Source organism: Anomaloglossus baeobatrachus, chromosome 10, assembly GCF_048569485.1.
Source record: "Anomaloglossus baeobatrachus isolate aAnoBae1 chromosome 10, aAnoBae1.hap1, whole genome shotgun sequence".
Taxonomy (NCBI): domain Eukaryota; kingdom Metazoa; phylum Chordata; class Amphibia; order Anura; family Aromobatidae; genus Anomaloglossus; species Anomaloglossus baeobatrachus.
Genome location: NC_134362.1, coordinates 185,975,809 through 185,998,398, shown reverse-complemented (window position 1 = coordinate 185,998,398; position 22,590 = coordinate 185,975,809). Strand labels below are relative to the sequence as shown.

Sequence of the window (22,590 nt, the reverse complement as noted above, 5' to 3'; positions counted from 1 at the left end):
TTGGATGACGTTGGTGACATTCACAATCTCACAATCATAATCTCGCGCATGCGCAATAACATCACCGGCGCTCACGATCTGAAAACAGCGCTGTCCAGCGATAGTGCCACTGGGCATGCGCGAGACTTCAGAAGCACTAAGGAAGATGTGGGCAACGGCCTAATCTATGTCAATCAACACTGGGGGACGGTGAACAGCGGCAGGAGAGGGAATAACGGACGCAATACAGCTCGCCCACATGGCCAGCAAAGCTCATTAGCATACCAAAAGGTAAGATTTTATAAAGTGTTTATTTAGGTCTGAAAGGGGGGCCAGTAGCAAGATGAACCTTTCCAGAATGCAGCCCAGGAGCTGCAGAAGGGGAGTCTTATAGTTTCATAGCGAAAATTCTGCTGACAGGTTCTCTTTAACCCTGTGATTCCATAACTCACAAAAGCACTGAAGCCTCCTTGCCGTCCAGTTAGGCCAATCAGACGCAAAAAGTAGATGATAAGACCGATGGCAACAGCCGTGAACGCAACGGTGTATACAGCACTGTGGGGGGAAAAAAAGGGGCAAAGATATATATTTTCTTAGATTTAATCTAAGTAAAAAAAAACTGAAACAAAACAAAAATAATACAGTACAAAGGATGCAAAGCTCTGCAAAACAGCTTAATCCAATGCAAATGAAATATACATATATATATATAAATATATATATATATATATATATATATATATATATATATATATATATATATATATATATTATATTTATACACACACACACAGTATATTATATACAGAATAATATAATAAACGGATTTTTGTGTACTCACCGTAAAATCGTTTTCTCTTAGCCATCTTTGGGGGACACAGGACCATGGGTGTTATGCTGCCTATCCATAGGAGGACACTAAGTAGATGCAAAAGTATAGCTCCTCCTCTGCAGTATACACCCCCTGGCCGGGCCAGGCAGCCTCAGTTTTAGTACACAAGCAGTAGGAGAAAAAAAAACAGTAAAAAACTTCTCAACACAGGAACAAGAGAAAAGAAGAGAGTCATAACCAAATAAGGTACTGAGAGAACCAAGGCCCAACAGGACAACAGGGTGGGTGCTGTGTCCCCCAATGATGGCTAAGAGAAAACGATTTTACGGTGAGTACACAAATATCCGTTTTTCTCTGACGCCTTATTGGGGGACACAGGACCATGGGATGTCCTAAATTAGTCCATGGGTGGGAAAAGTAAAAAACAAGATAACGCAACCCAAGGACTAGGAACCAGTCCCAGACAGCCTGGAGCGCCTACTGAGAGAGGTGCTCTACTGTCGTTTGCAGAATTTTCCTACCCAGATTTGCCTCAGCTGAAAACTGGGTATGGACTCTGTAATGCTTTGAAAACGTATGTAGGCTAGACCAGGTCGCAGCCTTACACACCTGTTCCACTGATGCCGAATGGCCCACGAAGCGCCAACTGCTCGCGTGGAATGAGCCCGCAGTCCACTAGGAATGGGCTTGAGTTGCAAGCGATAGACTTCCTGGATCGCAGAGCGAATCCAGCGAGCCAGAGTCGCCTTTGAAGCGGCCTGTCCCTTCTTAGGCCCCTCAGGAATGACGAACAAAGAGTCCGTTTTCCTAAAGGGGGCTGTCCTGGATATGTAATATCTGAGAGCTCTGACGAGGTCTAATGAATGCAGAGACCTTTCCACCCTATGAACTGGGTGTGGACAAAAGGAAGGCAGAACAATGTCCTTGTTCAAATGAAACGGGGTAGGAACCTTTGGAAGAAAATCCAGAAGGGGGCGCAGAACCACCTTGTCCTGGTGAAAGATCAGAAAAGGCTCGCGCCAAGAGAGTGCTGCCAGCTCCGAAACCCGTCTGATGGACGTAATTGCCACCAGGAATGTTACCTTCCAGGACAGAAGAGCAAGGGAGGATTCCTTGAGAGGTTCAAAGGGAGACCTCTGGAGACCGTCCAGAACAAGATTGAGGTCCCATGGGTCCAGCGGCCGTTTGTACGAGGGAACTAGATGGGAAACGCCCTGGAGGAAGGTCTTGACTTGCGGTTTTTGAGCCAGGCGGCATTGGTAGAAGATTGAGAGCGCTGAGACTTGCCCTTTAAGGAAACTGAGAGCCAACCCCGCTTGCAAGCCAGACTGTAGAAAGTCGAGAATTCTAGGGATGGCAAGAGGAATAGGCTGGACGTTAGTTTCTCTGCACCATGAAAGGAAGATTTTCCACGTACGGTGGTAAATGCGGGATGAAGCAGGCTTTCGGGCGCTGATCATGGTGGAAATAACCGCGGGGGAGAATCCCGCTCTTGTTAATACCCAGGTCTCAATGGCCATGCCGTAAGCTTCAGGGCTCTGGAGTTCTGATGGGAAATGGGCCCTTGGGTCAGCAAGACTGGGATGTCTGGAAGGCGCCGCGGTACGTTTGCGAGCATTTGTACTAATCCGGCGTACCAGGCGCGCCTGGGCCAGTCCGGTGCTATCAGTATCACCGGGACTCCCTCTGCCTTGATCTTCCTGATTATCCGTGGCAGCAGGGGTAGAGGTGGAAATATGTAAAGGCAGGCGGAAGTGGTGCCAGGAGCAGACTAGAGCATCCGCGCCGATAGACTGCGGGTCGCGTGACCTGGCTATGAACGCGGGTACCTTTGCATTCAACCTTGAGGCAATTAGATCCACGTCTGGTGTGCCCCCGCGAGTGCAGATGTGTAGAAACACTTCTGGGTGGAGACACCATCCTCCGGCGGCCAGGCCTTGGCGACTTAGAAAGTCTGCTGCCCAGTTCTCTACCCCCGGTATGTGTACCGCTGATATCACTGATCCCGTCGATTCGGCCCAGCTGAGGATCTTGTGGGCCTTGAGATAAGCCGCTTTGCTGCGGGTGCCGCCCTGCCGATTGATATAGGCTACAGCTGTCGCATTGTCCGATTGGACTCGAATCTGACGACCCGCTAGCAGAGGGCAGAACGCCCTGAGCGCGAGGAAGATCGCGCGGATTTCCAGGATGTTTATGGGTAAGAAAGACTCCTGGGGCGTCCAACGTCCTTGAGCAGTGTGGTGCCGGTACACTGCTCCCCAGCCTAGGCTGGCATCCGTGGTCAGGACCAGCCAGTTCACTGGGAGAAAAGATCTCCCCTTCGATAGGGATGAGGACCGAAGCCACCAGCGGAGTGCATACCTGACTGAAGGCGTCAGGTGAAGATGTTTGTCCAGGGAGAAGGGGCTCTTGTCCCAGGCAGCTAGAAGGACTAGCTGCAGTGGGCGGAGGTGCAATTGAGCAAAAGGTACTGCCTCCATAGCCGCCACCATCCTGCCGAGCACCTTCATGCTGAATCGAATGGAGCGAGACGGAGGACGTAGAAGGCAGCGTACCGCTTGTCGAAGAGCAATCGCCTTGTCCTGAGGGAGAAGGATCAAGCCCCGACGGGTGTCCAGGGACATGCCCATGAAGGTGATGGATCGTGCTGGGACCGGGGATGTTTTGTCTAGAATCAGTAGCCACCCTAAGCGGGATAGGGTGTCCAAGGTGATCTGTACGCTGGTTGAGCAGTCGCGGAAGGAGGGGCCTTGATGAGGAAGTCGTCCAAGTAAGGGAGAACGACTACTCCCCTGGCGTGAAGGATGCTCATGGCGGCCGCCATGACTTTGGTGAAGACCCTTGGTGCGGTGGCAAGGCCGAAGGGTAGGGCCACGAATTGAAAATGGGAGTCCTGAACTGCGAAGCGGAGGAACTTTTGGTGATCTGGAGCGATGGGTAGATGCAGGTACGCGTCCTTGATATCTATGGAGGCGAGGAATTCCCCTTCGACCATGGATGCAATAATGGACCTTAGGGACTCCATTCTGAATCTCCGTATGTGGACATGTTTGTTCAGGTGTTTGAGGTCCAGGATGGGTCGAACTGACCCCATCCTTTTTGGGGACCACAAAGAGGTTGGAATAAAAACTCCTGAACTTCTCGTCGTCTGGGACGGGTATTATCACCCCTGCTGTTTGGAGCGAGTGGATTGCTGAGAAAAAGGCCTTGCGTCGTTTTCGAGTCTTTGAGGGGTTTGAGAGAAGGAACCGACTCGGGGGTCTGGTCCGAAATTCTATGTGGTAACCGGAAGACACAAGGTCTTGCATTCATTTGTCGTCTGAGGCGGCAGTCCAGATGTGTTGAAAAGAGCCGCAGTCGACCTCCTACAATGAGTGTGTCTTCCGGGACGCCAAAGGAGTCCTGGACTGTTTCGGTCTAGGCTGCCATGACGAAGTGGGTTTCGGGGAGAGCTGAGAAGGTCGGTCCCTGCGTAGTCCGCGGCTAGTGTCGGGGGCAGAGCGGGATGTCGACCAACCAAATGAGTTCCGAAAAGAGCGGAATGAGGACTGTGGATGTCTGGTGAAGGACGTCCTGGACTTCAGCTGGGGGAGGGAGGTACTCTTTCCTCCCGTGGCGTCAGAAATGAGCTTGTCCAGACGTTCGCCAAACAATCGGTCTGGAAAAAAGGGAAGGCCCGTGAGAGACTTCTTGGAAGCAGAGTCCGCTCGCCATTGTCGGAGCCAGAGAGCTCTACAGATGGCTCTCGTATTTGAGGCGGCAAAAGCTGCGCAGGTAGCAGCATCAATGGAGGCCTGCATGGAGGAACTCCGCCGCAGCGGTAATTTGAGCTGTTACCTCTGTGACGGAATGAGGGAACTGGGATTCCTCAAGTGAAGTGTTTCAGGGATTCTGCCCAGACCGAGATCGCCTTTGCGACCCACACAGATGCAAAGGAGGGCGAGAGGGAGGAACCCGCAGCCTCAAAGGCAGAGTGGGCGAGGTGCTCCACCTGTCTGTCTGTCGGGTCCTTGATGGAGGAACCAACGGGTAACGACAGGAGCGTTTTTGTGGCAAGGCGAGAGACCGGGGGGGGGGGTCGACCGAGGACGGATCGGCCCAGCCCTTAGGGGCAGGTGGGGCAAAAGGGTACCGGGACTCCATGAGTTTACGGTTACCAAAGCGCCTGTCAGGCTTCTCCCTTTGCTTTGTGAGGATCTCCTGAAACTCTGGGTGATCAGCGCAAACCTTTTGGGGTTTCCTTGCCCTCTTAAAGGAGACCACATGGTCAGTGGTAGTGGATGGGGGATCCTCCACATGCAGAGCTTGGTTGATTGCTGCTATAAGGCTATGTGCGCACTTACCGGATTTTGCCGCGGATTTGCTGCATGTTTCGCTGCAGAAAATGTTCATAACATCTCTGCAGTGAATCACCAGCAAATCCTATGGAGAAAAAAAATCCTGTGCGCACTGGGCGGAATTTGACAGCTGCATGTTTTGCTGCGGGAATCCCGCAGCAAAAACAAGTGCATGTCACTTCTTTTCCGCACATCGCTGCGGGATTTCACTCCATTCACTCAAATGTTAATCATGAAATCCCGCAGGGAATAACGCAGGCAGCAAATTCTGTGCGGTTCACTGCGTTTTCCTGCGTTATTCCCTGCGGCATTTTGCGGTTTACCTCCGGTAATGTACATCGCTTGTCTGCGGTTTTGCAGGGAAGTGATGTCATTACAGGAAGAGGAAGCCGTGCAGAGTAAACACACAGATCACACACATCACAGACACAGACACAGAACACATAGACACAGACACATAGAAAGAAAACGGAAATATAGAAAACAAAGCACGTGGGCTCCGCTGCATATTTACCTTCCAGCCGAGGTAAGCACACAGCGGCGGCCCGGTATTCTCAGGCTGGGGAGGGAGAGGGGCAGGGTTAATGTCCCCCGCCTCACTCCCACCTCCCGCAGCCGAGAATATCAGCCGCAGCTGCCCCGGGACTGTCGCATGCATTATGCGGCACTACCGGAGTGTCCCCGGCTCTTCTTGCCGCCGTGTAGCAGTGGCAGCAAGGTAATACAAGGGGTTAAGGATGGTGGGGGACCACCGCCATTAACTCCAGGCTTGATCATGGCAGCGTCTATGTGACAGCTGACATGATCAACCCGTAAGTAAAGTGAATAAAACACAGACACCGAAAAATCCTTTATTTTAAATAAAACAAACAAGCCTCGTTCACCATTTTATTAACCCCTCCCGCACCAAAGCTCCGGCGTAATCCACAGGTCCTGCGCTGCTTCCATCCAGCCGCGACTGTCACAGACACAGCGCTGAATGAATGCAGCAGACAGCAGAGGTAATTACCGGTCATTTCCCACGGCCGGTAATGTGAACTCACTGCCGACCGTGGGAAATGCAGCGATCTGTCCTCTATCTATCCCTCTATCTATTCTTCTGTCTATCTATCTACTATCTCAGGATTAAATGACTTTTTTTTTTTTCTTCAATGTGCTTTATTGCATTGAATGCATTCTAGAATCGACAACCTGAAAGGAGCCCATACATTCTAGGATCGACCACCTGGAAGTAGCCCATACATTCTAGGATCGACCACCTGGAAGGAGCCCATACATTCTAGGATTGACCACCTGGAAGGAGCCCATATATTCTAGGATTGACCACCTGAAAGGAGCCCATACATTCTAGGATCGACCACCTGGAAAGAGCCAATACATTCTAGGATCGACAACCTGAAAGGAGCCCATACATTCTAGGATCGACCACCTGGAAGGAGCCCATACATTCTAGGATCGACCACCTGGATGGAGCCCATACATTCTAGATCGACCACCTGAAAGGAGCCCATACATTCTAGGATCGACCACCTGAAAGGAGCCCATACATTCTAGGATCAACCACCTGAAAGGAGCCCATACATTCTAGGATCAACCCACCTGAAAGGAGCCCATACATTCTAGGATCGACCACCTGGAAGGAGCCCATACATTCTAGGATCGACCACCTGGAAGGAGCCCATACATTCTAGGATTGACCACCTGGAAGGAGCCCATATATTCTAGGATTGACCACCTGAAAGGAGCCCATACATTCTAGGATCGACCACCTGGAAAGAGCCAATACATTCTAGGATCGACAACCTGAAAGGAGCCCATACATTCTAGGATCGACCACCTGGAAGGAGCCCATACATTCTAGGATCGACCACCTGGATGGAGCCCATACATTCTAGGATCGACCACCTGAAAGGAGCCCATACATTCTAGGATCGACCACCTGAAAGGAGCCCATACATTCTAGGATCGACCACCTGAAAGGAGCCCATACATTCTAGGATCAACCCACCTGAAAGGAGCCCATACATTCTAGGATCGACCACCTGGAAGGAGCCAATACATTCTAGGATCAACCACCTGGAAGGAGCCCATACATTCTAGATCGACCACCGGAAAGGAGCCCATACATTCTAGGATCGACCACCTGAAAGGAGCCCATACATTCTAGGATCAACCACCTGAAAGGAGCCCATACATTCTAGGATCAACCACCTGGAAGGAGCCCATACACTCTAGGATCGACCACCTGGAAGGAGCCCATACATTCTAGGATCGACCACCTGGATGGAGCCCATACATTCTAGGATCGACCACCTGGAAGGAGCCCATACATTCTAGGATCGACCACCTGGATGGAGCCCATACATTCTAGGATCGACCACCTGGAAGGAGCCCATACATTCTAGGATCGACCACCTGGAAGGAGCCCATACATTCTAGGATCGACCACCTGGATGGAGCCCATACATTCTAGGATCGACCACCTGGAAGGAGCCCATACATTCTAGGATCGACCACCTGGAAGGAGCCCATACACTCCAGCCTTGACCACCTGGAAAAAGCCCATACATTCTAGGATCAACCACCTGGAAGGAGCCCATACATTCTAGGATCGACCACCTGGAAAAAGCCCATACATTCTAGGATCAACCACCTGGAAGGAGCCCATATACTCCAGCCTTGACCACCTGGAAAAAGCCCATACATTCTAGGATCGACCACCTGGAAGGAGCCCATACATTCTAGGATCAACCACCTGGAAGGAGCCCATACATTCTAGGATCGAAAACCTGGAAGGAGCCCATACATTCTAGGATCAACCACCTGGAAGGAGCCTATACATTCTAGGATCGACCACCTGGAAGGAGCCCATACATTCTAGGATCGACCACCTGAAAGGAGCCCATACATTCTAGGATCAACCACCTGAAAGGAGCCCATACATTCTAGGATCAACCACCTGAAAGGAGCCCATACATTCTAGGATCAACCACCTGAAAGGAGCCCATACATTCTAGGATCGACCACCTGGAAGGAGCCCATACATTCTAGGATCAACCACCTGGAAGGAGCCCATACATTTTAGGATCGACCACCTGGAAGGAGCCCATACATTCTAGGATCGACCACCTGGAAGGAGCCCATACATTCTAGGATCAACCCACCTGAAAGGAGCCCATACATTCTAGGATCAACCCACCTGAAAGGAGCCCATACATTCTAGGATCGACTACCTGGAAGGAGCCCATACATTCTAGGATCGACCACCTGGAAGGAGCCCATACATTCTAGGATCAACCACCTGGAAGGAGCCCATACATTCTAGGAACGACCACCTGAAAGGAGCCCATACATTCTAGGATCGACCACCTGGAAGGAGCCCATACATTCTAGGATCGACCACCTGGAAGGAGCCCATACATTCTAGGATCGACCACCTGAAAGGAGCCCATACATTCTAGGATCGACCACCTGGAAGGAGGCCATACATTCTAGGATCGACCACCTGGAAAGAGCCAATACATTCTAGGATCGACAACCTGAAAGGAGCCCATACATTCTAGGATCGACCACCTGGAAGGAGCCCATACATTCTAGATCGACCACCTGAAAGGAGCCCATACATTCTAGGATCGACCACCTGAAAGGAGCCAATACATTCTAGGATCAACCACCTGGAAGGAGCCCATACATTCTAGATCGACCACCGGAAAGGAGCCCATACATTCTAGGATCGACCACCTGAAAGGAGCCCATACATTCTAGGATCAACCACCTGAAAGGAGCCCATACATTCTAGGATCAACCACCTGGAAGGAGCCCATACACTCTAGGATCGACCACCTGGAAGGAGCCCATACATTCTAGGATCGACCACCTGGAAGGAGCCCATACATTCTAGGATCGACCACCTGGAAGGAGCCCATACATTCTAGGATCGACCACCTGGAAGGAGCCCATACATTCTAGGATCGACCACCTGGATGGAGCCCATACATTCTAGGATCGACCACCTGGAAGGAGCCCATACACTCCAGCCTTGACCACCTGGAAAAAGCCCATACATTCTAGGATCGACCACCTGGAAGGAGCCCATACATTCTAGGATCGACCACCTGGAAGGAGCCCATACATTCTAGGATCGACCACCTGGATGGAGCCCATACATTCTAGGATCGACCACCTGGAAGGAGCCCATACATTCTAGGATCGACCACCTGGAAGGAGCCCATACACTCCAGCCTTGACCACCTGGAAAAAGCCCATACATTCTAGGATCAACCACCTGGAAGGAGCCCATACATTCTAGGATCGACCACCTGGAAAAAGCCCATACATTCTAGGATCAACCACCTGGAAGGAGCCCATATACTCCAGCCTTGACCACCTGGAAAAAGCCCATACATTCTAGGATCGACCACCTGGAAGGAGCCCATACATTCTAGGATCAACCACCTGGAAGGAGCCCATACATTCTAGGATCGAAAACCTGGAAGGAGCCCATACATTCTAGGATCAACCACCTGGAAGGAGCCTATACATTCTAGGATCGACCACCTGGAAGGAGCCCATACATTCTAGGATCGACCACCTGAAAGGAGCCCATACATTCTAGGATCAACCACCTGAAAGGAGCCCATACATTCTAGGATCAACCACCTGAAAGGAGCCCATACATTCTAGGATCAACCACCTGAAAGGAGCCCATACATTCTAGGATCAACCACCTGGAAGGAGCCCATACATTCTAGGATCGACCACCTGAAAGGAGCCCATACATTCTAGGATCGACCACCTGGAAGGAGCCCATACATTCTAGGATCAACCACCTGGAAGGAGCCCATACATTCTAGGATCGACCACCTGGAAGGAGCCCATACATTCTAGGATCGACCACCTGGAAGGAGCCCATACATTCTAGGATCAACCCACCTGAAAGGAGCCCATACATTCTAGGATCAACCCACCTGAAAGGAGCCCATACATTCTAGGATCGACCACCTGGAAGGAGCCCATACATTCTAGGATCGACTACCTGGAAGGAGCCCATACATTCTAGGATCGACCACCTGGAAGGAGCCCATACATTCTAGGATCAACCACCTGGAAGGAGCCCATACATTCTAGGAACGACCACCTGAAAGGAGCCCATACATTCTAGGATCGACCACCTGGAAGGAGCCCATACATTCTAGGATCGACCACCTGGAAGGAGCCCATACATTCTAGGATCGACCACCTGAAAGGAGCCCATACATTCTAGGATCGACCACCTGGAAGGAGGCCATACATTCTAGGATTTTCTATTGATCAGTATGGACAAATTCAACTCTATTACGTCAGCTAATGCAGTATATTTTTTTTCCTTTTCTGTAACTGACCTGCAACTTTATAATTAGCCAACCATTTTTATCAGATATAAAATACATTTATTTTTTTTATATATTCTGAAGTCCATTATTCATGCGTCTTATCGCGTATTTGAAGAAAAATATATTTAAGAGTATATTTTTAACAGCCGACTGCGACAACTTGGCGTCACGAACAGGATCCTACACCTCTACTTACCAGTAGAAGTGCGCCTTGCAGTCCCCACCGGCGGTGTCCAGCCTAAAAATTTGAAGCGCAGCCAGCTTTGGCGCGAAGATTTCCCGCTCGAGCGTCTTCCCAGAGCAGTAAGGGCGCGAAAGCGAAGCCCCGCCCCCAGAAGGGGAGTGCTGAAAAAGAACCAAGGGGGGGCGGAAAAAGATGTCTGCGCCCTACGGAGCCGTTGGAGGAGCGGCGGTCACAGCCGCAGCGGCCGAAGGAGCGGGGGAGGCCGCGGGTCCAGCGATCGCCCAGGTGATGCCGTTCTCCCTGCCCTATGTGCCCGGTGCTACCTGGCTACCGCAGTACGATGGGAAGCCTGATGCTTTGCAGGTGTTCCGGAAAAAGATTAGCCCGGTCCTCGATTAATACCCCTTGACAGACAGGCAGCGGTAGTGCTAGGGCAGCTAACCGGCACGGCTGAGCAGGAGACGGAGACTTGGACCGATGCGGACCGGGCCTCAGTGACTATCATTTTTGAGAAGCTTCAAACCGCTTTTGAGACCCGCACGGAAGCGGAGCTGCGGATGCAGTTTTATCAGTGCCAGCAGCGGCCTGTGGATAATATAAGAGACTATGCCTTAAGCCTACAAAAAGCCCTCCACGCGCTGAAGCGAGTGGACACCATTAATGATGTGGACAGCAATAAGATGCTAGTGGAGCAATTCTTGCAAGGGCTGGGGTCCACGGAAGACCGCAAGCAGTTACGGCTGTGGGCCCTAGAGCACCCTAACCTGGACTTTGCAGTATTGAAAGAGCGGGCCATCAAGGCTCTGCAGGCTCCAATGCCAGACGCTCCTGAGGCGGCTCCCATCACGGTGGCTTCTCCTCTCCCGGCTGTACCGGCCCCTGCAGCACCCGCCGGGATGATAGAGGAGCTGGCTGCCCAGGTCCGCCTCATGGATGGAGACCTAGCCAAGATCCTCGCCGCACTCCAGCTTCCGACGAGAGTCAAGCCCCCCCGAGAGGATCCAGCTCGCCGACAGCCCGAAAGACGTCCCCTGGATGCAGCGGAGAAGGACCAATGACTCATGGTATGGGCCTCCTATTTGTTACAGGTGCAGCAAGCCTGGCCACTACTCTAGGCGATGCCCGTTAAACGAGCAACCCCTGGGGCCAAGGACCAATCCTCAGGAGTAGACACCAATGGCCCCCCCGACTGGAGAGACCGGTACGTCGGAGCGCGCCCCATCATCCCTCTGGCAGTGGACGGCGTTCCGCTTATGGCCCTATTGGACACAGGATCACAGGTAACCACTATACCATATACACTGTACCAGCAGTATTGGGGTACTGATGAACTTGCCCCCTCTGATGATGGCCTGACCCTTGTTGCGGCCAATGGACTCCCTTTAACCCAAGTGGGATACAAACAGGTGACCCTGACCGTGGGACGTGCAGAGCTAAAACACCAAGGGATGATTGTGGTGATGAATGAACCTAGTGACCATAACCCAAAGGTAATCCTAGGGACCAATGTGATGGAGCATTGTATGAGTGAAGTGCTGAGTTTGTTAAAGCAATTGGCCGCCACAGCAGGAGGAGGCCGACAGAGGGCTGTGCAGCGTGAAATCCGAGCCCTCCTATATCGGCAACAAGTGAATTCAACGGGTGGAGAGATTGGTGGCGTAAGAGTGATGGACGTGACCCCCTTGGTAGTGCCCCCCAGAAGCGAGATGATGATCTGGTGCAGGGCAGCAGTGGGCCCCCAGGGGCGCGACTACCTGGTGATGGTGGAACCCACGCCTTCCGAACATTGGCCCACGGTGATGGCGGCCAGAGGGGTGGTTGACGTCAAAAAGGGGAGAGTGCCTGTGAGAGTGTTGAATTGTGGAGAGGAAGAAGTTAGGCTTCCCCATTACGCCACACTTGCCAAGTTGCTTACCTTAGACCCTCACACCAGTCCCGAAGCTGCCCCACCTACTGCCTACTTCAGCACCCCCGGCCAGTAACCACCTACCCCCCGAACAGCTAGAGGAGTGGTGCCAGGAGTTACATATTGGCACAGAAGCCACACCCATGCATCACAAAAAGGGGGTACACTGGGTAGTACAGGAGTATAGACAGGTTTTCAGCAAGCACCCACTAGATTTCGGGAGGATTAAAGGGGTTCAACACCACATCTCTACAGGCCTACATCCACCCATCAAAGAAAGATACAGGCCCATCCCGCCAGCACACTATCAATGCGCCAAAGACATGTTGAGGAACATGAAGGAGGCAGGGGTCATTCGGGATAGTTGTAGTCCCTGGGCAGCCCCACTGGTGCTGGTAAAGAAGAAGGATGGCACCATGAGAATGTGTGTGGATTACCGGAAGATCAAACAGATAACGCATAAAGATGCCTATCGTCTGCCCTGTATTGAAGAGTCGCTGGCCGCGCTGAGAACCGCTAACTTCTTCTCTACCCTTGACCTCACTAGTGGGTATCTGAATTTCGAAACTGTCCTGCTGTACCTGGATTATGTGATTGTATACTCCCAGACATACGAGGCCCACCTGGAGCACCTGGCTGACGTGTTCGCGTCCCTTGCCAAGTATGGGATGAAACTGAAGCCCTCGAAGTGCCACCTACTGAAGCCCAGGGTGCAGTACCTCGGACATGTGGTGGGCGCGGAAGGCGTCGCCCCAGATCCCGAAAAGATCACTGCCATTCAAGACTGGCCAAGGCCGACCACGGTGAGAGGGGTGAGACAGTTCCTGGGCCTGGTGGGCTACTATCGCCGCTTCATTAAGGGATACACGAAGATGGCTGCACCCATGCAAGACCTCCCCGTGGGACAGACCAAAGGCAGCAGAGCCCCAGGGTCCCCGTTGGTGTGGGAAGAGAAGCATGAAGAATCCTTCCGCCAGATGAAGACGGCCTTGACCGGGGAAGAAATCCTGGCGTATCCAGACTACAGCCTCCCATTCATCCTCTACACCGATGCCAGTAATGTGGGCTTGGGGGCAGTCCTGTCCCAGGTCCAGAATGGAAGAGAGAAGGTGATCGCCTACGCCAGCAGAAAACTCCGGCCCACGGAAAGGAACCCTGAGAACTACAGCTCCTTTAAGCTTGAGTTCCTAGCCCTGGTGTGGGCCATTACCGAGCGGTTCCGCCATTACCTCGCAGCAGCAAAGTTCACCGCCTATACGGACAATAATCCGCTAACCCATCTGGACACGGCCAAGCTGGGCGCGTTGGAGCAGCGGTGGGTGGCCAGGCTGTCTAACTATGACTTCACTATTAAGTACCGAGCCGGCCGCAAAAACACCAACGCGGACGCGCTATCCCGGATACCCCACCTACCGGATGAGGGGTTGAAAGACGATGACCTCAAAGAAATCGAGTTGCCCGCATTCCACCGGCCACCAGTCGAGAAGTTACATGTCCAGCAGCAACAGGTGAACTTGGATCCGCTACCCAGTCAGGAATTGCGAGAAGCTCAAGACCAAGCGCCTGCCGTCCAATTGGTCAAGACCATGATTGAACAAGGCTCTGCTGGAATGGACCCTGCCGCTCCTGCCGAGGCCCAACGACTGTGGAAAGAACGAGCCCGGCTGCACTTGTGCCAGGGGAAACTGTATCGGGAACTGATCAACCCGAAGACTCATGAGAAGGTTCGCCAGTTGGTGGTTCCCCAGGCTAACGTGCCTACAGTTCTACAAGCTTACCATGACGGTGCCGGGCACTTTGGGTGGAAGAAGCTGGAGATGCTGTTGAGAGAGCGGTTCTATTGGAGTGGGATGCGGGAGTCTGTAGAGGCCTGCTGCCGAGAGTGTGGTCCCTGTGCACTGAGAAGAAGGGACGAGGCCAGCCAGAAGGCCCCTCTACGACCAATCATTACCCATCAACCGCTGGAGTTGGTCGCTCTAGACCACGTCAAGCTCACCCCCAGCCGAAGTGGGTACACCTACGCCCTGACCATCGTAGACCACTATTCAAGATTCATGGTGGTTGTCCCAGTCAAAGATCTGACCGGCCGTACTGCAGCTAGAGCGTTCCAGGCCTACTTTTGCCGACCGCATGGGTACCCGGAGAGGGTGCTTACCGATCAGGGCCCGGCTTTCGAAGCGGAGGTGTTTCAAGAATTCTGCCAGCTATACGGCTGTAAGAAGATTCGGACCACGCCATACCATGCCCAGACTAATGGCATGTGTGAGAAGATGAACCATCTGGTCCTGGACCTCCTTAAGACGCTACCGTTAGAAGAGCGGAATCTGTGGCCAGAAAAGCTGCCTGACCTGGTAGACATGTACAATAACATTCCCTGTAGCTCTACCAAATGCACACCAGCGTATCTGATGAGGGCCCGACCGGGCCGGCTGCCGGTAGACCTAGAAATGGACCTGGAAGCTCCAGAAACCCTTCCTTCGACTGCTGACTGGGACACCCGGCAGAGAGCGCAGTACCGACAGGTCCAGGAATACGTAGAAAAGAATCTGTGCCGGAGCCGGGAACAGCAAGAACAGTGCTTCAACATACGGGCCCCAGCTGGTCCCTTTAATCCTGGGGATGTAGTGCTAAAATGGAAAAGAAGAACCCATAAGCTTGATGACCAGTGGGAGAAAACCCCGTATGTCATACAACCCACTGAATGGGAGAATGAGAAGGCCTACCAGATTAGTCGTGACCAGGGGAAGACTTTGGCCACGGTTTCCAGACACCACTTGAAGAGGTGCCCACCCCCATTGAGGGTGGCAGCTGAAGTACCGGCCCCCAGACCAACCGGGGAGAAAGGAAAAGAGGTGATCCACACAGTGATGGGTGATTTCCCAGCGGACTGGCCTACACAAAACGGCGCGGTGATTATTCCGGTGATAACGTTCCCACAACCCGTGGAGGAAAAGGAGACGGAAGTAACCGCCAGTGAACCAGTGCCCAGGGCTGCACCTACACCTAGTTCCCCTGGATCTCCGCCTGCCCCACATGATATACGGGAAGAGGAACCGGTTGTCTCCTCTGTCCCCTCGCCTGTTACTACTGACATTGGGCCCCGAAGGTCCACACACTCCAACTTAGGTAGGCCCCCGCTTAGGTATAGGGAAACCGACGTTTAGGGGTGCAACCTGTTGATTGTGTAAATATGTGAGTGAATGAAAGCAAATCAAAACAGAGTTCTTTACCAGATTATCCAAAGTGATTATCCCGGCCGTTGCCGGCAAGTTGTCCCCGGAGGGACCCTATGTGTTTACCGTCTGCATGAGGAACTGCTCATGAACAATGGCCGAGAACTTGCAGGCCACCCACAAACTTGTGGGATTGTAAATAATGTTCTGGGCCGTTTTCCGTTCTGTGCCGCCTCCGGAGAGGCTGATTTGGAGGATGGGCCTGGAGGAAAGTGATGGCCCAGGCCCGCCACTACCGTAACCGGTGGCGATCCTCCGGGGGTCAGGAGTCCTTCATGCTTTGGGGCTGTGTGGCCAATGCCGGCACCGGGAATCTTGTTAAAGTTGAGGGTCGCATGGATTCAACTCAGTATCAGCAGATTCTTGACAATAATGTGCAAGAATCAGTGACGAAGTTGAAGTTACGCAGGGGATGGATATTTCAGCAAGACAATGATCCAAAACACCGCTCCAAATCTACTCAGGCATTCATGCAAAGGAACAATTACAATGCTCTGGAATGGCCATCCCAGTCCCCAGACCTGAATATCATTGAAAATCTGTGGGATGATTTGAAGCGTGCTGTCCATGCTCGGTGACCATCAAACTAACTGAACTGGAATTGTTTTGTAAGCAGGAATGGTCAAATATACAAATATACCTTCATCCAGGATCCAGGAACTCATTAAAAGCTACAGGAAGCGACTAGAGGCTGTGATTTTTGCAAAAGGAGGATCTACAAAATATTAATGTCACTTTTATGTTGAGGTGCCCATACTTTTGCACCGGTCAAAGTTTGTTTAAATGCGGATTGCACATTTTCTGTTAGTACAATAAACCTCATTTCAATCCAGAAATATTACTCAGTCCATCAGTTATTAGATATATGAAACTGAAATAGCTGCTGCAAAAACCCAAATTGTTATGAAGAAAAAAGGTTAACATTAATAGGGGTGCCCAAACTTTTTCATATGACTGTACATTAGTCAAATAAAAACCCTTGTTGCCTCCCTCCAGGGTCTGATGTCCACACCAGGTGGGGCGGAGCCAGGCGGTGGGCCCCACCCACCGAGGAGTTCACAGTCCTGGAGGCGGGGAAAAGTGTCAGTTAGTGGAGTGGAGAGTTGGAGTTTAGAGGTGAAACCGAGAGGAGTGACACTGAAGTGTCTGGGTCAGAGCCCGGGCACGGACAGCAAGGTTGGCAGACGGTGGTGGCCGTCTACAGGAGTTAGTGGAACTCCGCAGAGCCGAAAGGACCGGGGTCGGGCGTCGGCCCGCCGGTACCGGACCGGGGAACGGAGTGAAGCTAAGCACACAGGCAGGGCCATCGGACCCCGACCAGGCTTGGAGCCGCCGTTAATAGTCAAATCCGAATGTGATAGGAACCCCGGGGGTTTCCTAACTACCCAAGTCCCGTTTGAAGGCAACCGTCCGCACCGTGAGGATATACAGCCACCGCCACCCTCCCCCTGCCACCGGGAAATTATCTGCAGGACTTTCTGCAAACAGGAGTGACTTCCCCCCCCTCCTCCAGCCAGCAAGCTAGAGAAAAGTTAATACTGTGTGTGCAGGATCCTTCTCTCCTCCTTGAACTCAGCAAGGGACTTTCTCATAATGAATACTGTAGATGTCCTAGGGCCTTTCCTGCAGCGTCTTTTCTCCCTTTGTCTGGGAAACCAGTCAGGGGGGATCTCACCTTAAGGCCACGTCACACTAAGCAACATCGCTAGCAACATCGCTGCTAAGGAACAACTTTTGTGACGTTGCTAGCAATGTTGCTGTGTGTGACATCCAGCAACAACCTGGCCCCTGCTGTGAGGTCGCTGGTTGTTGCTGAATGTCCTGGGTCATTTTTTAGTTGTTGCTCTCCCGCTGTGAAGCGCACATCGCTGTGTGTGACAGCGACAGAGCAACAACTAAATGAGCCGGTGTGCAGGGAGCCAGCGCTAAGCGGTGTGCGCTGGTAACCAAGGTAAATATCGGGTTGGTTACCCGATATTTACCTTAGTGACCAAGCGCAGCATCGCTTCCACGCGGCGCTGGGGGCTGGTCACTGGTTGCTGGTGAGATCTGCCTGTGTGACAAGCTCACCAGCAACCCGTGTAGCGACGCTCCAGCGATCCCTGCCAGGTCAGGTTGCTGGTGGGATTGTTAGAGCGTCGCTTAGTGTAACATCTCACCAGCGACCTTCTAGCAACTTACCAGCGATCCCTATCAGGTTGTATCGTTGTTGGGAACGCTGGTAAGTTGTTTAGTGTGACTGGGCCTTTAAACACTGCTTTCCAGGCAGTGAAAATAGCAGATTCAGCTTGCTTTGTCCAGTCACGCCGGTGCCATATTCAACTCAGAGCCTGCAAAGAGGGGCTGAGGAATTGGTGCCATATTCAACTCAGAGCCTGCAAACAGGGGCTGAGGAATTGGGCTATAGGGGCATAGGCCTCTACCCTGGGCTTTGGAAAATCGGTGTCTCTGGAACCCGTCGTCCAGCCCAGGATCTAGCGTCACAGGAGGGGGTACGTGGAGGCAACACTCCTCGCTCCCGCCCGTTGATGGTAGTGGGAGATTGGTCCCAAAAGGAAACCGTCGCCCTCAAAAAATAACAAACCTTGAAAGGAAGTGCCTTCTATAGATACTAAGCTAAAACTGAGGCTGCCTGGCCAGGGGGTGTATACTGCAGAGGAGGAGCTATGCTTTTGCATCTACTTAGTGTCCCCCTATGGATAGTCAGCATAACACCCAAGGTCCTGTGTCCCCCAATGAGGCGTCAGAGAAATAAATAAATATTATATATATATATATATATATATATATATATTATATATATATACACACACACAGTATATTTATACAGAATTTATATATCACACAAACCGTATTTTTCGTTTTATAAGATGCACTGGATTATAAGACGCACCCCAAATTTAGAGATAAAAAAAAGGTAAAAAATAATAAAAATGGGGTCAGTCTTATACTCCAGTGTTGTCTTACCGGAGATGGGCAGCAGTGGTAGTGAAGCGGGGGTCACAGGAGGAAGAAGTTGTGCTGGCAGCAGCGGCGGGTCAGTGGTGGCAGCGGCGGGTCAGTGGTGGCAAACGCGGTGGCACCCGTTGTAGCAGCGGCGGCGGGTGACTGGTGGAGCAGGCCAGTGCAGTTAGTGTCACAGTCTGTCTGTGGTCCCGGTTCAAATTATGGCGCCTGGAGCGGTGCATGCGCAGATGGAGCTCTCATCCAAGAGCTCCATGTGCGCACGTGCTGACTCCTGACGCCATCATTTGAAACTGGGACCGCGGACACACTGAGACACCTGCCGCACAGTCGCCCGCCCAGAGTGGCAGCCAGCAGGTCACCCGCCCGCACAGAGAGGCAGCCAGCACCGACAGGCACCCAGCTGCCCGCACACAGCCACAGGCACCTGGCCACCCGAACGCACCAGGTCGCCGCACAGACAACCCCCGGTAAGCTATATTCAGATTTTAAGGCGCACCCCTCATTTTCCTTGAAAGTTTTGGTAGGAAAAGTGCGTCTTATAATACGAAAAATGTGGTATATATTATATGCCGGATTTTTTGTTTAAAAATGGGTCCGCCTTGTAATCCAGTGGTTTCTTACCAGGGGGTGGCAGCAGTGGTGGAGTGAGGTAACAGAAGGTGGGGGCGGTGGTGGTGCAGTTGGATGCTGCGGGCGGTGCGGCAGGTGTCCCGGATGCTTGTTGTAAGATAGGCAACATCCAGAAACTGTCAGCGGTGCGGGCTTAAAAAAAAAAAAAAATGGCGCCTGGAGTCGGTGCGTGCGCAGATTAAGCTATCGGCTCAATGACAAGCCGAGATCTCACCTGCGCATGCGCCACCTCTGGGCGCCATTTTCCTTAAGTCCGCTGCTGAAAAATCAGTGTGTTAGACGTGACATGTGTGCATTTGAAATCTTGAGCTGAGAGCGCCATCTGCACACGTGCCGACTCCGAGCGCCATTATTTGAAGCTCACTCCGCCAATATTCAGGATGGCCCTGCCTTACCGCCCGAAGTGAGCACCAGCACCGCCTGTGGCATCTCCTCTGTCTCCTGATACCCCTCTGCACCTCCTGGTAAACTAGATCCGGATCATAAGACGCACCCTTCATTTTCCTCTCAAATTTTTTGAGAAGTGCGTCTTATAATCCGAAAAATACAGTGTATATGTGTGCACACACGCACGCGTGCGCACACTTTATTTCAAGTTAAAGGGAACCTGTCAGCAGAAATGTCCCCTAAAACCTAACAGATTCCCCCTCTGCAGCTCCTGGGCTGCATTCTAGAAAGGTCCCTGTTATGATTGTGCCCACTTTCTGACCGAAAAAAAGTGTTTATAAAGTTGTACCTTTTTGGCTTCTGATTCTGTAAATCCGTCACGGGGGCGGGCTGCCTGATGGCCGTTATTCTGCCCCCTGGTCCTGTATGCCGCCCCCATCGCTGATTTCAATACTTCTGGACGCCGCCCACTGCTCCAGCCATCCCCGCGCATGCCCAGTGCCCATCTCTCGGGGATGAGCACTGTGCCCAGCGTCACCGCTGGTGACGTGCACGCAGGGTTAAGATTATGGGCGGTGCTGTGATGTTTATTCCTAAGCAACCGCCCATAATCGCGGGACCGCGCTTTCCCCCTCGGCCTGCTTCTTTCTGCGCAAGCGCGCTGCTGCTGACCTCACTTCGCCTCCTTCCCATCTTGCCCCGAGGCAGGAAATAGATGGGAAGAGCGCGGAGCAGTGACTACACCGAAAGCGCGGTCCCGCGATTATGGGCGGTTGCTTAGGAATAAACATCACAGCACCGCCCATAATCTTAACCCTGCGTGCACGTGACGCTGGGCACAGTGCTCATCCCCGAGAGATGGGCACTGGGCATGCGCGGGGATGGCTGGAGCAGTGGGCGGCGTCCAGAAGTATTGAAATCAGCGATGGGGGCGGCGTACAGGACCAGGGGGCAGAATAACGGCAATCAGGCAGCCCGCCCCCGTGACGGATTTACAGAATCAGAAGCCAAAAAGGTACAACTTTATAAACACTTTTTTTCGGTCAGAAAGTGGGCACAATCATAACAGGGACCTTTATAGAATGCAGCCCAGGAGCTGCAGAGGGGGAATCTGTTAGGTTTTAGGGGACATTTCTGCTGACAGGTTCCCTTTAACTTCATAACATCTTATATAGCAGCCATGATCTTACTTTCCAAGAAAGTCACTGCGCTTGTAAGACAGAGGAATCCGTTCGCTCATGGCGATATTCAGGGCGTCTTCTGCGTCGCGCAGCCTTTCCTCGAACTTGTCAATGTTGGCCACTTTCATTCTGTAGAACAGAGTTCGGGCCTACGAGAAGAAGGGGCAATGAAGAAAAAAAAAATGAAACTATTGAAAGTTTTGTTTTCGTATATTCACACTGTGCAGAAACATTAGATTCCAAAACAGCAAAGAGGAACGGGGGGCTGAGGAATTGGTGGGACCCCCAGTGGAAGCCATTTATCACCTACCGTGAAGGTAAAGGATCAATGTCATTTGTATCCAAGAAGTGCATTAGGTGACGTTACTTACCGGTCGCCCAAGCACCACGGCTTCTTCGTGCAGGAAGATCTGGACGTAATCGCTCTCCGGTACGACCTCCACCCGCTTCACTTCGCCCTTGGCCAACATTTCATTTACAAATTCATTCCAGGAGACGTGTACGGTGTTCAGGGTGGTCATGAAGTATATACCCAGGGCAAGGATAGACAGGGTAAATATTCGGTAGACTGACAAGAGGTGTTCCTTATTCTTCTCCTCATCTGGGAAACACAAAACGGGATATCTATGTATGGCCGTATACTATTCAGGCTACAAGCAATGACCTGACATCTACTTTACATCCATCACATCACTTTGATGGAGTCTGCAAGTTTGGCTCAGCCCTCCAGGGAGAAGTCTCCGAGCACGGCTAAAGAAGTGGCTGGAGGGAAGCGGAGTGAATCGATTTGCAAGACCTGGTCCCTCCCGATTAGCCGGCACACACCTGGTTCCTCCCGATTAGCCGGCACACACCTGGTTCCCGATTAGCCGGCACAACCCTGGTTCCTCCCGATTAGCCGGCACAAACCTGGTTCCTCCCGATTAGCCGGCACACACCTGGTTCCTCCCGATTAGCCGGCACAAACCTGGTTCCTCCCGATTAGCCGGCACAAACCTGGTTCCTCCCGATTAGCCGGCACAAACCTGGTTCCTCCCGATTAGCCGGCACAAACCTGGTTCCTCCCGATTAGCCGGCACAAACCTGGTTCCTCCCGATTAGCCGGCACAAACCTGGTTCCTCCCGATTAGCCGGCACAAATCTGGTTCCTCCCGATTAGCCGGCACAAATCTGGTTCCTCCCGATTAGCCGGCACAAATCTGGTTCCTCCCGATTAGCCGGCACAAACCTGGTTCCTCCCGATTAGCCGACACAAACCTGGTTCCTCCCGATTAGCCGGCACAAACCTGGTTCCTCCCGATTAGCCGGCACAAACCTGGTTCCTCCCGATTAGCCGGCACAAACCTGGTCCCTCCCGACTAGCCGGCACAAACCTGGTTCCTCCCGAGTAGCCGGCACAAACCTGGTTCCTCCCGAGTAGCCGACACAAACCTGGTTCTTCCTGATTAGCCGGCACAAACCTGGTTCCTCCTGACTAACCGAAACAAACCTGGTTCCTTCTGATTAGGCGGCACAAACCTGGTCCCTTCTGATTAGGCGGCGCGATAACTCAGCTAACTAAAAGAGGAGCTCCTGCCCAAAA

General features: G+C 52.2%; 1 protein-coding gene across 1 annotated transcript in view; it reads right to left on the bottom strand.

The window, feature by feature from the left end:
* The window catches only part of SPG7 (SPG7 matrix AAA peptidase subunit, paraplegin), a 52,030-nt gene that overhangs the window by 25,906 nt on the left and 3,534 nt on the right, over nt 1-22,590 (bottom strand). Inside the window, exons 4-6 of the mRNA XM_075325955.1 lie at nt 21,380-21,609; nt 21,018-21,157; nt 432-534 (exon numbers count right to left, since the gene is read on the bottom strand). Of these exons, the coding sequence (XP_075182070.1) occupies nt 432-534; nt 21,018-21,157; nt 21,380-21,609 (473 nt within the window). The remainder of the gene's footprint in view (nt 1-431; nt 535-21,017; nt 21,158-21,379; nt 21,610-22,590) is intronic.